Source organism: Pyxicephalus adspersus, chromosome 2 (genome assembly GCF_032062135.1).
Source record: "Pyxicephalus adspersus chromosome 2, UCB_Pads_2.0, whole genome shotgun sequence".
Classification (NCBI taxonomy): Eukaryota; Metazoa; Chordata; class Amphibia; order Anura; family Pyxicephalidae; genus Pyxicephalus; species Pyxicephalus adspersus.
In genome coordinates this window covers 50,523,238-50,535,299 of record NC_092859.1, presented here as the reverse complement: position 1 = coordinate 50,535,299, position 12,062 = coordinate 50,523,238, and the positions used below count along the sequence as shown (strand labels likewise).

Genomic DNA, 12,062 nt, shown 5'->3' with positions numbered 1-12,062 from the left:
ATGTCCATTGCAATTACCAGTATGTATATGTATAACCAGTTCACCCCATCACCTGTCTGACACCTTCTTCACCACCTTCATCCTGCAATAGTACCAATGCATTCCATCACCTAACACTCCCTTCCTGAACCCCCATACCCCTCTACAATAAGGGTATGACACGCCAGAATAATCCTGAGCGCCTATATTATACAAATCACACAGAGTTATGCCTTTCTTGCTGTGTGAGGAGATTAATAATCCATTTTCCCTGCCTCTCAAGTGTGGGTTTCCCGGGCTTGAAGATTGATCAACGAGGTCCCGCCTACTTCCGGTTCTCTGGTCACCGTCACTTCCAGGTCCTTGTGCTGTATTGGAAATAGCCGCCGCTGTTTTTCCTAATCTCTCACTGCGTAAGGTGTGAGCTCGGGCTGAGGACGAGTGAACCATGGGCAGGGAGTCTCGGTGAGTGTGTGTGGAGTCGTAGCGTTGGTTGCATGTTCTAAGGGGTATTTGGCGGGGAACACGGTTGTGTCTTGGGCCGCGTTGTAGGGAAATAGCGAGCTCTGGGACGAACTTTTGTCTGCCCGTGGTAAGAGCGCGCACACTGATCTGCTGTACAGGCGGGATGGTGACAATGCTCTCTGCATGATGTGTTGTTATGTTTGTGTACACATAGCAATATATTTACCAGTCAGTATGTAAAACCTCATACCATCTTACGGGGCCCGAATCTGCCAGGTCAGGGTAATTCTCTTTTTACAGACGTGTTTTTTACAGACGGAGGACAACCTCCGCCATTGGGGAAATGCCCCCTCTGCTTCCTATCCCATAAAATACCCGTACACTTTGCCTTGTGCTCTTGTATTAAATATAAACTAAATAACACATGCTGAAATGTATTTCTATGGACATCCCAAGCAAAAATCCCCAAGGTCTAAAGTGTACCTAAACTCACAATTTTCACTTTACATAAAAGGGTAGATAACCCTAATGTAAAGTAAAACTTCTTTTTTTTTTAGGTGTTACATCATTAAAAAAAAAAAAAGGTGCAACGCTGCCCCCTTCATTCTCGATCGCCTAGGCAATCGAGAATGGGAGCGCAAAGCCTCCTGGGATACCTACGTCACGCATCCCGGTAGGCTCTTGGTATCTCCTTCTGCTCCCTTTCGTCAAAAGGGAAAAAGAGGCGATTTTACTCTGTTCAGGATGGGGGTGTGGGGTTTGCTCCCAATATAGTTAAATTACAATAATGATATGTATTCTTTATTGGTGATACATGTTACATTTACTTCCCGTCAGGATTCGTTCCAAACAATGCCAATTTACCTGGATGTAAAGCTGATCTTTTGGTTTTAGTATTGTCATTTACACATCTAAAACAATCATATAACTGTGTGGTAAATAAGCCACAATAAGCTGCACATCTGATCTACATTGGTTCATGTTAGGCAAGTAGTCTAGCAATCAGTCTAGCAAGCACTCGGCAAAATCTGGCCTGCTATTTTCTTGAAATTACTCCTTTAGCTCAAACTTCTGAGTGGTTGTCCTCTACTCAGCAACCTAACTTGTGTTTTATCAGAAAACTAGCTGATTACTCGGCATTGCCCAGGTATTTTTTTATTGCAATCCTTTATTATACAGGAAAAGCAATCAAATAAAGCTGTAGTGTTAAGCAAAAGGCACACTGCCACTGAGCAATATTTACACACACACACACACATATGCGAATATACCTCTGACATATACCACAGCGCTGTACAAAGATCAGCGGTGCACTCACATGGGTCTGAGTCATATGTCCAGCAAGTTTGGTTAAATGTGTCGATGTGTTTCCGAGTGATGGTGGGACATACACACATACATCCAGATATATATATATATATATATATATATATATATATATATATATATATATATATATATATAGGATTTTTAAACATTCATCAAATTAACTATTTTTGTAGCATCAAGAAGTGCCTATAGTTTTTGACTATACAATATTAACTTTTTTGCTGTTCTATATCCACAACATATCATGCATTGCTTAAGTCCGTAGCCATGTAACTAACTGTCTCTCAAGGCATGTGGGAGAAAACTGAGTGCCCAGAGGAGACATGCAAACTCCATGCAGATAGCGTGCTACAGTGTTCTCCCCAGCCCCTTTTAGGAGGGCGTACCATCCGGGGCTTTTCAGTGACCATCCGGCTGTGTGGAGTTGCAGGTTCTCCCTGTGATTGTGTGCGTTTCCTCCCACATTCCAAAAAAAAAAGCATACAGTTACTGGAGGTTAATTGGCTTCCCCGCAAATGGACCTTAGAATGTGGTAATGACATATGACTATGGTAGGGACGTTAGATTGTGAGCTCCATTGAGGGACAGCTAGTGACATGACCATGGACTTTGTACAGCGCTGCATAATATGTTGGCGCTCTATAAATACTGTGCAATAATAAAGAGGCGTGCACCAATTATAGGGCACCATTAGTACGTTTACCAACGCTTTTGTTGACAGGCCTTTGGCTTCAGATATGCAAAAGTTATCATGAAAGACTGTTTTCAGCAAAAGTAGTTTGATGTCATCTGTATGGGTTTACCTCAGCCTCCTCATTGTCCATTCAGAGGATTAGAGATTAGAACTGCTGATAAGAGACAGAGGGGGGAGGCAGAGCAGCCGGGCACTCAACCCAGAAGGGTACTTTGAAGAACTATGATTGGGGTTGCTGTTTCAAAGGCAAGTGTGTCATTGAGCCCAAAATTGAAAATGAAACTTGGGGACCCCCAGGGCCACTTACATAGCAAGGAGCATATGGGTGAGGCCCCTAAATTTTTACTTGGCTTTCAAAAAAACTGTGACTGTCATACTAAACCACCCTGTCTGCTTCTTTTGTTTGAACCCCAATTCATCTGAAATGGGCAAGTGTAGGAAACAGAAAATATAGGTGCAAGTGGGGGACGTGTATAAATTAAAAAAAAATTATCATGGCATTATTATAACATCTACCTATCAAAACGCTCTGGCCTGCCCTGTTACACATATTTGTCTTCATCTCTTGAACCCTAATTTCTCTAGAATGAAGATGTGCAGGTAAATAAAGATATAGGTGCAAGTGGGGGACATGTTTGGCTAACACCCCCCAAACTCATCACAATAGCATCACTACAACATAAAAACTTTACCCATCAAAAGGCAACCATCTGTTACACATGACTATACCCCTTCCAATAACTAAACCCCAGTTTTATTTTAATAGGCAGAGTTTATTTTATGTTCTAATGATACCATAGTGATAACATTTTGGGGGATATTGTTTACCACTGTAGACAGATGTTCCCCACTTGTACTTACATTTTCAGTTTCTTACACCCTCCCATTCCAGAGTGTTAGAAGTGGGTAGTAATCTTTAAAAGGGTTGTATGGTTTCTTGGGTGGAGTTTTTCATGTTCTGATGATGTGATCATAATTAAATTTAAATAGAAACTAAATTGAAAAGTGCGTAAAAAAAAAAAAAAACACGTACCTTTAATCCTGCAGTGCAGTCCAATCCACTTGGGGGTGTCTTGCACCGGTCCCGGAAGCCATATTCTCCTCTTCTTCCTGGTTCTTCATACTACGTCAACCGACTCAGGCACAAAATTGGGTGACGTAGGATGGAAAACAAACTTTCCGATCTCACTGCGCATGCGTGAGATGGGAAAAATTTTTTCTTTGTGCAAAAGATGCTCGGGCATGCGCAGAAGGAGCACCCAAGAGCCTCCCATGATGCGTGACGTAGGTATCCCAGAAGGCTATGCGCTCCCAATTAGGAGAAGCAGAGACAGACAGGGTAGTATAGTTTTTTGAAAAGTAGTTATAAATTTAGGGGCCCCATCTCAATGCTCCTTGCTATGTAAGTGCCCCTAGGGGGGGGGACCCAATGTGCATCTTCAGTTTTGGGCCATGAGGCGCATGTCATAAAATTCTTGTAAGCTGGGTGGCTGAAATTTTGGTTACTACTACAACTAGTGTGCCCTGTGCACCCTAAAATGTTAAGTTGTTACAACTTACTGTTGGGAAGAAATGAAGGTTTGTACACAAACCTGAGTTGTTAGGCAAAATATGACATGCAGCCTAGCATAGTCCTAAAGACTATCTTCAGCCATCTTGATTGGCCATGCCAGGATGGAGTTCATTCATCCACGGCACAGGCATTGGAAGCTGGGATTGCTGAGTCTCACTGGCAGCCAAAGCTGACACTGCATTATTCAGACCGGTAAGTTGCATTTTTGAAGTGCGGTTGCATCATTGAAAAATCAACATTGCCTGTCCCTTTTTGGCATTAATGGCCTGCCTGATCAAGCATTGGTAAAGTGTAAATTCAGTTTCAAATTAAAATTTTTCTTTGGGTAAAGTTTTCTTTAATTTTTTCTTTTCCATGTATATGAATGTGTAAAGCCAAAATAAATGAAATGACTATCATTTTATATTTTTAACTGTAGAAAATAAATGAAGTCACAGCTCTGTTTTATACACATAAATTTAACATGAAGCCTTTTACTTGTAATCAAAAAGTGTAGAAATGTGTGAATATCTCTTGCCTTTTTTTGGACCTGGCTTATATGGTATCTGTATTTTATATTATGTCAGTGAGTAAGTTCAGAGGAATGCATTCTAATATCCTATTTAATTTAACCCCCTGAGCGCTAACCCCGAATGTGACTCAGGTTAGAAAAAAGATGCTGAAAGTGATACGAGTCACACTCGGGATAGCTTAAACAGTCATAAGTAATAGTAAATACCAGACAGAAGTGAACTCCCCAGGAGGTTAATAATCTTTTTATTTCTTGGTTTTAGACATTATCGAAAACGCTCATCATCACGTGGTCGTTCTGGTAGCAAGTCAAAAAGCCGATCACCACCTGATAAGAGATCTAAAAGAGATGACCACCGATCCAGAAGCCGGGAGCGTGACAGAGATCGTAGAAGGGAACGATCACGCAGCCGGGATCGTAGAAGATCACGATCCAGAGATAGAAAGCGGCCAAGGTAGGATGGAGTTATTCTTCACTTTCTGTTTACACTTTCCATCCAAATCATATTCCAAGTAAATATTTAAAATCTGAGATACTTTAGGCTTAGTCTACACGGTCGTTTTCCTCAGCGTTTAACCTGAGGCTTTTAAAGTCTTTGAAATTCCCATGCATTCGTATGGGCTAATCTACATCAGGGACGTTTCCTTGAGGCAGGTTTATGACACTTATCCTAAACGTTGCTTGCAACGTTTAAAAAATTAAAACACCGGGTTAAAACATAAACATGCAAAAACGCAGGAAAACACGGCATAGACGTTTTCCAGCGTTTTCAAGGCAAGTTTTAAAGTGCCAAAAAAAATGCATAAAAACGCAGTAGGAATGTTTACATATGTAGACCCAGCCTAACATAAACTATAAAGGTTACTATACACCAAAAGTAACACCTGGAAATCATCTGGGTTAATTTCAGAAATGGACAGCTCTGTTTTTATTGAAAATAACAATCTACCCTGTCTCCCTTAGGCTTAGTCTACACGGACCGTTCCCCAGCGTTTACCTGAGGCTTTTAAAGCCCATGTTTGAAGTCCCCATGCATTCCAATGGGCTAATCTATACCAGGATGTTTCCTTCAGGCACGTTTTTGAGCGTTATCTTAAACGTTGCTTGCAACGTTTAAAAAATTAAAACGTGGGAAAACGCTTGAAACTTTATAAACTTTTATAAACGTTTTTAGCAGGACTTTGGACTCTGAATGCCCCTTTTAATAAGGAGACTCCCAGATCTCCACCGCCCCACCCTGGGGAATGAGTACAGGGGTACATATATCCCCTTACTCATTCCCCCTTTTAAGCTTTAAAACACTTGAAAACGTGCATAAAAGCGCAGATAAATGTGGTAGGAATGTTTATATGCGTTTTTAAAATCGTTCATGTAGACCCAGCCTTAGATGGGCCCAGTGCAATAGATATCTGAATGTATCCTATTATTTCCCAAAGGTAGTTAGAAATACACCAAGTGAATTCAAACGTATTTAATAAAATGGTTTTCTGGCACTTGAAATGTCAAACATCTGGTTTCTAAAGGTTTACCTTAATTTTAATTTTAAGCCCAACTGTCTTGCCCATATCCTATGCACTCTTTCAATATGTTATCGTAGAGGAACCCTTGCAATAATTTACTTTGACAGATCATGGTACATGAAATGAAATTTCACTACTGCTGTAGTAAAATTTGTATGTAAGTCGGAACAGGTACATTTTTTTAATAAATGCAATTAGATGTTTGTCTCAACATAATATTAGACAGCGTCCTCTCAGTTACTGTATAAAATACTCACTGTTAATCACAAATAAAGCAAAAAAACTTTATGGAGCCTAGACAATCATTATATTCTGGAACAAGCTGTGCTTTGATATGCAAAAAAAACAACTGCAGGGTTTGTCTTGATCATCAAAGAGTTACAAGATGTTGCAGAGGAGCTCAGTCTCAGCTTTGTTAATTATTATTATTGTTATTATTAAACAGGATTTATATAGCACCAACATACTATGCAGCGATGAACATTAAATACAGGTTGTAAATGACAGACCGATACAAACAGTGACAACAGGAAGAGTAGAGGACCCTGTCCTGAGGAGCTTGGAATCTAGGGAAACATTTTTTTTTTTTCAATAGATTTACTAGGTAACTTTTTCTGTTTACTTCCAGCCGTCGACCAAGCAGAGAGAGGGAGCGTAGCAGAGAAAGAAGAAGATCCCGCAGTCGTGAAAGACGACGATCCAGGAGCAAAAGCCGCAGTAGGCGATCACGCTCTGCTAGTCCAAGCAAAACTAAGAAGGGGGAAATAAGGTAGGTGACCTTAGTGTTTTATTTTTTTATTTTTATTTTTTTTTTTTTTTTACTTTATACACTCTTGAAAAAGTTCAGAAATGTAACAAGACTTCTGCTTGCTTTGACATAAAAACATTACCATCCACACCAAATTATTTCAGGTTCAGTAATAAAATTATTAGCTAAAAATAAGTAATAATATAATTTTCCCTGAAGAGGTATATTTTAGTTTTTTTTTTTTTTTTTTTTTCATTTTCACAAATTGACAATTCACTGTTTCTGAGACCATTCCCCATAATTAAAATTACCAATAAAGGCCCAGATTTCAGTGGTGGTGGGAGTAATAAATGCCCTTGCGCTGTTGGTCAATAAGACTAAGTGCTTGTGTGCATGACATCAGTTTGAGACCTCCTGAGCTGCAATTGATCATCTTCAAGAATTTTGTATTCTCATAAACTTTGTATGGAATTGGTGACAATATTAGAAATAGCACCCCAGCATTGGTTAGAGTGGAAGCATTCCTTGGTCCTAGCGCTAACGCAAGGTATATTTGTTGTCCATGTCCTGCCTATTTTGATGTTAGTTTGGGCTATACAGGCACCAGGTCACTCTGCCTACTAGAGTCAATAAACGTCAGTTTACAACAAACTCGGCTGTAGATTTTATCTCTTCCCTGTTGGTAAACAAAATTTTTTGTGAACAAAATGTAGTACACAGATGCCTAAAGGTGGTTTAGTATTATTTTTCTTCAAAACCATACTTTGGTTTAGTTTGTCCAACATATGGAGTGCAAAAGCAGACTGATGCAAACAGTACAGTTAACATAGGTCTTAAAATGACAAATTACCTAATATATTATTCTTATTGTTTTTTTTTTATGTAGATCTAAATCTAAAGAGAAGACAGACATTCCTGATACAAGCAAAGAAAAGAAAAAGGATGAAGAAGAAAAAGACAAGGAAAAGGATGTTAATGTAAGTATCAGTGTGTAATTTATGTGGTATGCAGTAGTAAAAGTTTCTTGAAATGTAAAAGGATGAAAATCCAGTTGGTCCTGGGAACTTCATTAACCCCCCTAGCAGTAATCCCGAATCACACTCGGGTTTGCTTAAAACTTAAAAACCCACTTACGTTGCTCTGTTAGCGTCCCCGGTGTCCTGCTGGTCCCCACAGGTCCTGAGGTTACGCCCTCCGATCTCCAGCCGCAATCTGCAGAGACAAGGTCGGTGCAGGTAGGAGTGGGAGGAAATTCAAATATTTTGTATTGGATTCAATACAAAATAGCTGTATTGAGTCCAATACAAAGACATCTTCATGTAATATATATATTAAATGAGGGGGTGCTGAGAAGTTCCTGGCTTTGCCCAGAAAAAAGAGCCAGAGTTATGAAATAACCTAGACCTTTCAAATAAAAGTCCCTTGTTTTGGCCGCAAACCAGCTGTCGGCAGCATCTTCGATGTCAGAAATGTCCTGAAACGTTGCCCCTTCAGGTGTTTGATCAAATTCGGGAACAGATATTAGTCCGAAGGGGCCAGGTCAGGTGGGTAGGGGGGATGGTGGACCAATTGAAAACCCAGGGTGTTCAGTTTGGCAGCCACAATGTTGGATGTGTGCGCAGGTGCATTGTCCTACAAAAAAAAGGACCCCTTTGGTCAACCTTCCACTGCGTTTCGTCTTAATTGCCTCCTTCAGCTCCAGGAGGTTAGCATAATACTGTCCGGTGATAGTAGAGCCCTGAGGTAGGTAGTCCACCTACAGAATACCGTCTTTGTCCCAGAAAATGGACACCAACATTTTTGGCTTTTTGGCATCATTGTTGCTGGGTTGCCCATTCACTTAGCTGGACTGAATTGAACATCCAAAAATAGAAACCGCTTTCAGATACAGCTCGGACTTTCAATTGAATATCATATCGAATACACATTTTTCCCTATTCCCCAATCAATTACCACGAGCACACAGGTCAGTCATCTAGTACTTCATTAGGTACGTTTCACATGTTGCCATTAAAAACATTGTCACTTGCAAATGTGTAATATGCTTTGCCCTATACTGACTTCATCAAAATCTCACTAGATAATCTGTATACCATAAAAACCTGCTGAACATTCACAGGTGTCAAAATTATTATGGGGATATTCTCCCCAGAAATTTTTTCAGCAGGGTGGTAAACAAGTGGGCAGGGCAATACTCAGCAAAGTTAGTGCTCCTAGTTTATGCCATAGGTATCCAGTAACCTCCTTTTGTGTCAGTGTTCTATCTTCCCTCTATACTATGTGTCCAACTTTCTAATGCCTGGCTTGTTATAATGTCCAATTTTTCTATTTTTTTGTATTATGCCCAAACTGTTCAGTGCTGTGTATTTTGTTCCAACTTCTTAGTGTTCCATGGTTTTAATAGTGCAATCCCTTGTAGTAGTGTGAGACAGGTAGTCCCTGAGTTAAGGACATTCAACATACGGCGACTCCTAGATTTGAATGGGGCTTCCCTGCTCGTTTGTGTGCAGGACAGAGGCTTGATTGGGGGGTGGGTGATGGTTTGCAAGACTTGCAGAGAAAATCTTTGCTATAAACTGTCTCTTAAAACCCTCACTACTTCCTTTCACTACACATCTCCCCTCCCATTGTGTGAGACTTCCCCCACCTCCTAGATTGCAAGCTCTTCAGGGCAGGGTCCTCTCTTCCTCCTGTGTTACTGTCTGTATCCATCTGTCATTTGCAACATGTATTTAATGTTCAGCGCTGCATAATATGTTGGCGCTATAAAAATCCTATTTGATAATAATAAACACACCTGAGACTGAGCTCCTCTCCAACATGTTGTAACTCTTTGATGGCCAAGACAAACTCTGCAGTTGTTTTTATGCCATATCAAAGCACAGCTTGCTCCAGAAGCTAATGAACATCTAGCTAGGCTCCATTTTTTTTTTTTTTTTTGCTTTCTTTGTGATTAACTTACAGTGAGGATTTTTTACAGTAATTGAGTGGACACTTCCTAATATGTTGAGACAATCATCTATTTACGTTTATTAAAATAATGTACCTGTTCTAACTTACATACAAATTCAACTAAAGAACAAACCTATGTACAAAAACATACTACGTATTGTATTTTCAATTAAGGACTCTTAGGGGCACTTGCTTTTGAAACAGCAACCCCAAAGTTGATTTCATGTTTTTACTATTCTCGTCCCCATATCTTTAAATTCCTGAAATCTGGGTGCTGAAGTTGTGATTACTATTAGCAATGAGGGACCTCTGTGCACTTTGAAAATGTCAAGTCGTTAAAACATACGGCTTAAGAGATATGAAGGTTTGTGCACAGAGTAAGGCTGCAGAATTTTACATGCAGCATTCACACACACCGCTATTGCACTGCTCCCAATGATGTAATTACACATGCCCACTCGGGGGATACATTACATACATGTTACAAGTGTTTTTGTTTTTTTTTTTCAATATAGAAGGCACAGCATGAGCTAGAGTATGGGAAAGGAACAGCCTGTGTCCCTATCTCATCCTAACTGCTTTTCTCACCACCCAGCTCTATCAGCAGCTGAAAACCAAGGGAAGACTTTTGGTATGCAAGGTGTAAGGAACAATAAATTAATAGGTTATTAGATGGATGTAAACTGCTTACATTTCAATGAAAAATGGAAAAACCTGAGGTTAAAAAAAAAATCTACATGGTCTTTTTCTGTTTACTGGTTGGTACCATGTTTCCCATAGTCATACATAACCTTTTTTTCAGGGATGTTCATCCTAAAATTATTTAAAAGTTGCAGGAGTATGTTCCCTGCTACTGTAATACTGGCTTATTGATTTGTAGAAAGCTTTTTAGTATAAATATATTTTTTTGCTGCTTTAGAATTTTGACCAGAACAAACTTGAAGAAGAAATGAGAAAACGCAAAGAAAGAGTTGAAAAATGGCGAGAAGAACAGCGTAAGAGAGTCGAGGAGACCATTGGAGAGTTAAAGAGAGAAGTTGAAGAGTTGAAGCAAGGGAAAAAGTGGAGTTTAGAAGATGATGATGGTTAGTTCTGCTACCAGTTTTGTATTGCAACATGTCAACCTATGTTGTGTCCAAATTTTTGGACTCCTTTTAAAATGCACCACAAAAAAGTTGTTTTATTAAAATTGATTGATTTTTCACATTGTGAGATAAGGTTCCCCAGGTAGGAAAAAGCCCCTAAAATCAAAGGCATTGGATACAGTAAGAAAAGGGTAAAACCCCTAGTTAGGTTACTTTTGATGTTTATCCCACTGTGTATTTTTACCCCTATTTTATTGGCACAAAAGGAAATAAGAGGAGAGCTCCCCAAAGTGAGATGATTTACATATTCGTTGTCACTTTATCATTTGTCCCTATTGGATAATCTATCCTCCCTTTAGTCCATAGAAAGCTGATTGTTGCATTTCCCCCTATTTCTATACCTATTAACATTGATTACCAGGACAAAAATAATGGTAGTGTGGAGGTAAATTGGGGACTAACACAGCAGTATAAACTTGATGGGGTCTAATCCTTCATTCCCTTATCAAAGACTAAAATAAAAATGTTTTACCTTTACATGTCCCATGCTTATGTATGTTGCTTAAGTGCATTTTGTGTTTTCTTTACTACAGATGATGAAGAGGAACCTGCAGAAGGAGAGAAAGAAGGGCAAGAGGAGGAAAATGAGGAAGTGGATCCTTTGGATGCCTACATGGAAGAAGTCAAAGAGGAAGTCAAAAAATTTAACATGGGCAGTGTCAAAGGTGGAAGTGAAAAGGTAAGATTGGTTTGTAGCTTGTTTTAGGACTGTTTTGTATCCAGTATGGATATCTTATTAAAACCCATGGAGAGACAATGATAACATGAGAAGTGGCCCATCAAAGCTCAGAATTTTCGTGCTAACTGTGCCCAATTGCTTTTTGGTAAACAACTGAATCCTTCCCATTCTTCTCTTCCTACAACATAGACACTAAATAGTTCCTATGTTGTAAAATTGATTATTATTTTGTAATTGCGTTGTATGTAACATAGACAGCATTTGTTCATTTAAAGGTCATCTTTGCAGTTCAATTCTGCTCTAAAGCATTGTTTGGTATAGAGACTTTTCCCTAAATTTATTGATGTAAGAAAAAGTAGGTGAAGGATTTTGAAGCAGGGCTTGGCATGAATGCATCAACTGTATTTGTACCTTCATATTAAGGTTGACTCACCAAGGTCTAAATTGAGGCTCTTAATGATTTTAAC

At 39.4% G+C, this 12,062-nt stretch overlaps 1 protein-coding gene across 1 annotated transcript in view; it reads left to right on the top strand.

The window, feature by feature from the left end:
- The first annotated feature begins 299 nt into the window (after nt 1-299).
- The window catches only part of DDX46 (DEAD-box helicase 46), a 57,343-nt gene continuing 45,580 nt past the window's right edge, over nt 300-12,062 (top strand). The window contains exons 1-6 of the mRNA XM_072400751.1: nt 300-444; nt 4,814-5,005; nt 6,700-6,840; nt 7,706-7,796; nt 10,691-10,856; nt 11,450-11,595. Coding sequence (XP_072256852.1) covers nt 428-444; nt 4,814-5,005; nt 6,700-6,840; nt 7,706-7,796; nt 10,691-10,856; nt 11,450-11,595 — 753 coding nt within the window. The 5' untranslated portion in view covers nt 300-427. The remainder of the gene's footprint in view (nt 445-4,813; nt 5,006-6,699; nt 6,841-7,705; nt 7,797-10,690; nt 10,857-11,449; nt 11,596-12,062) is intronic.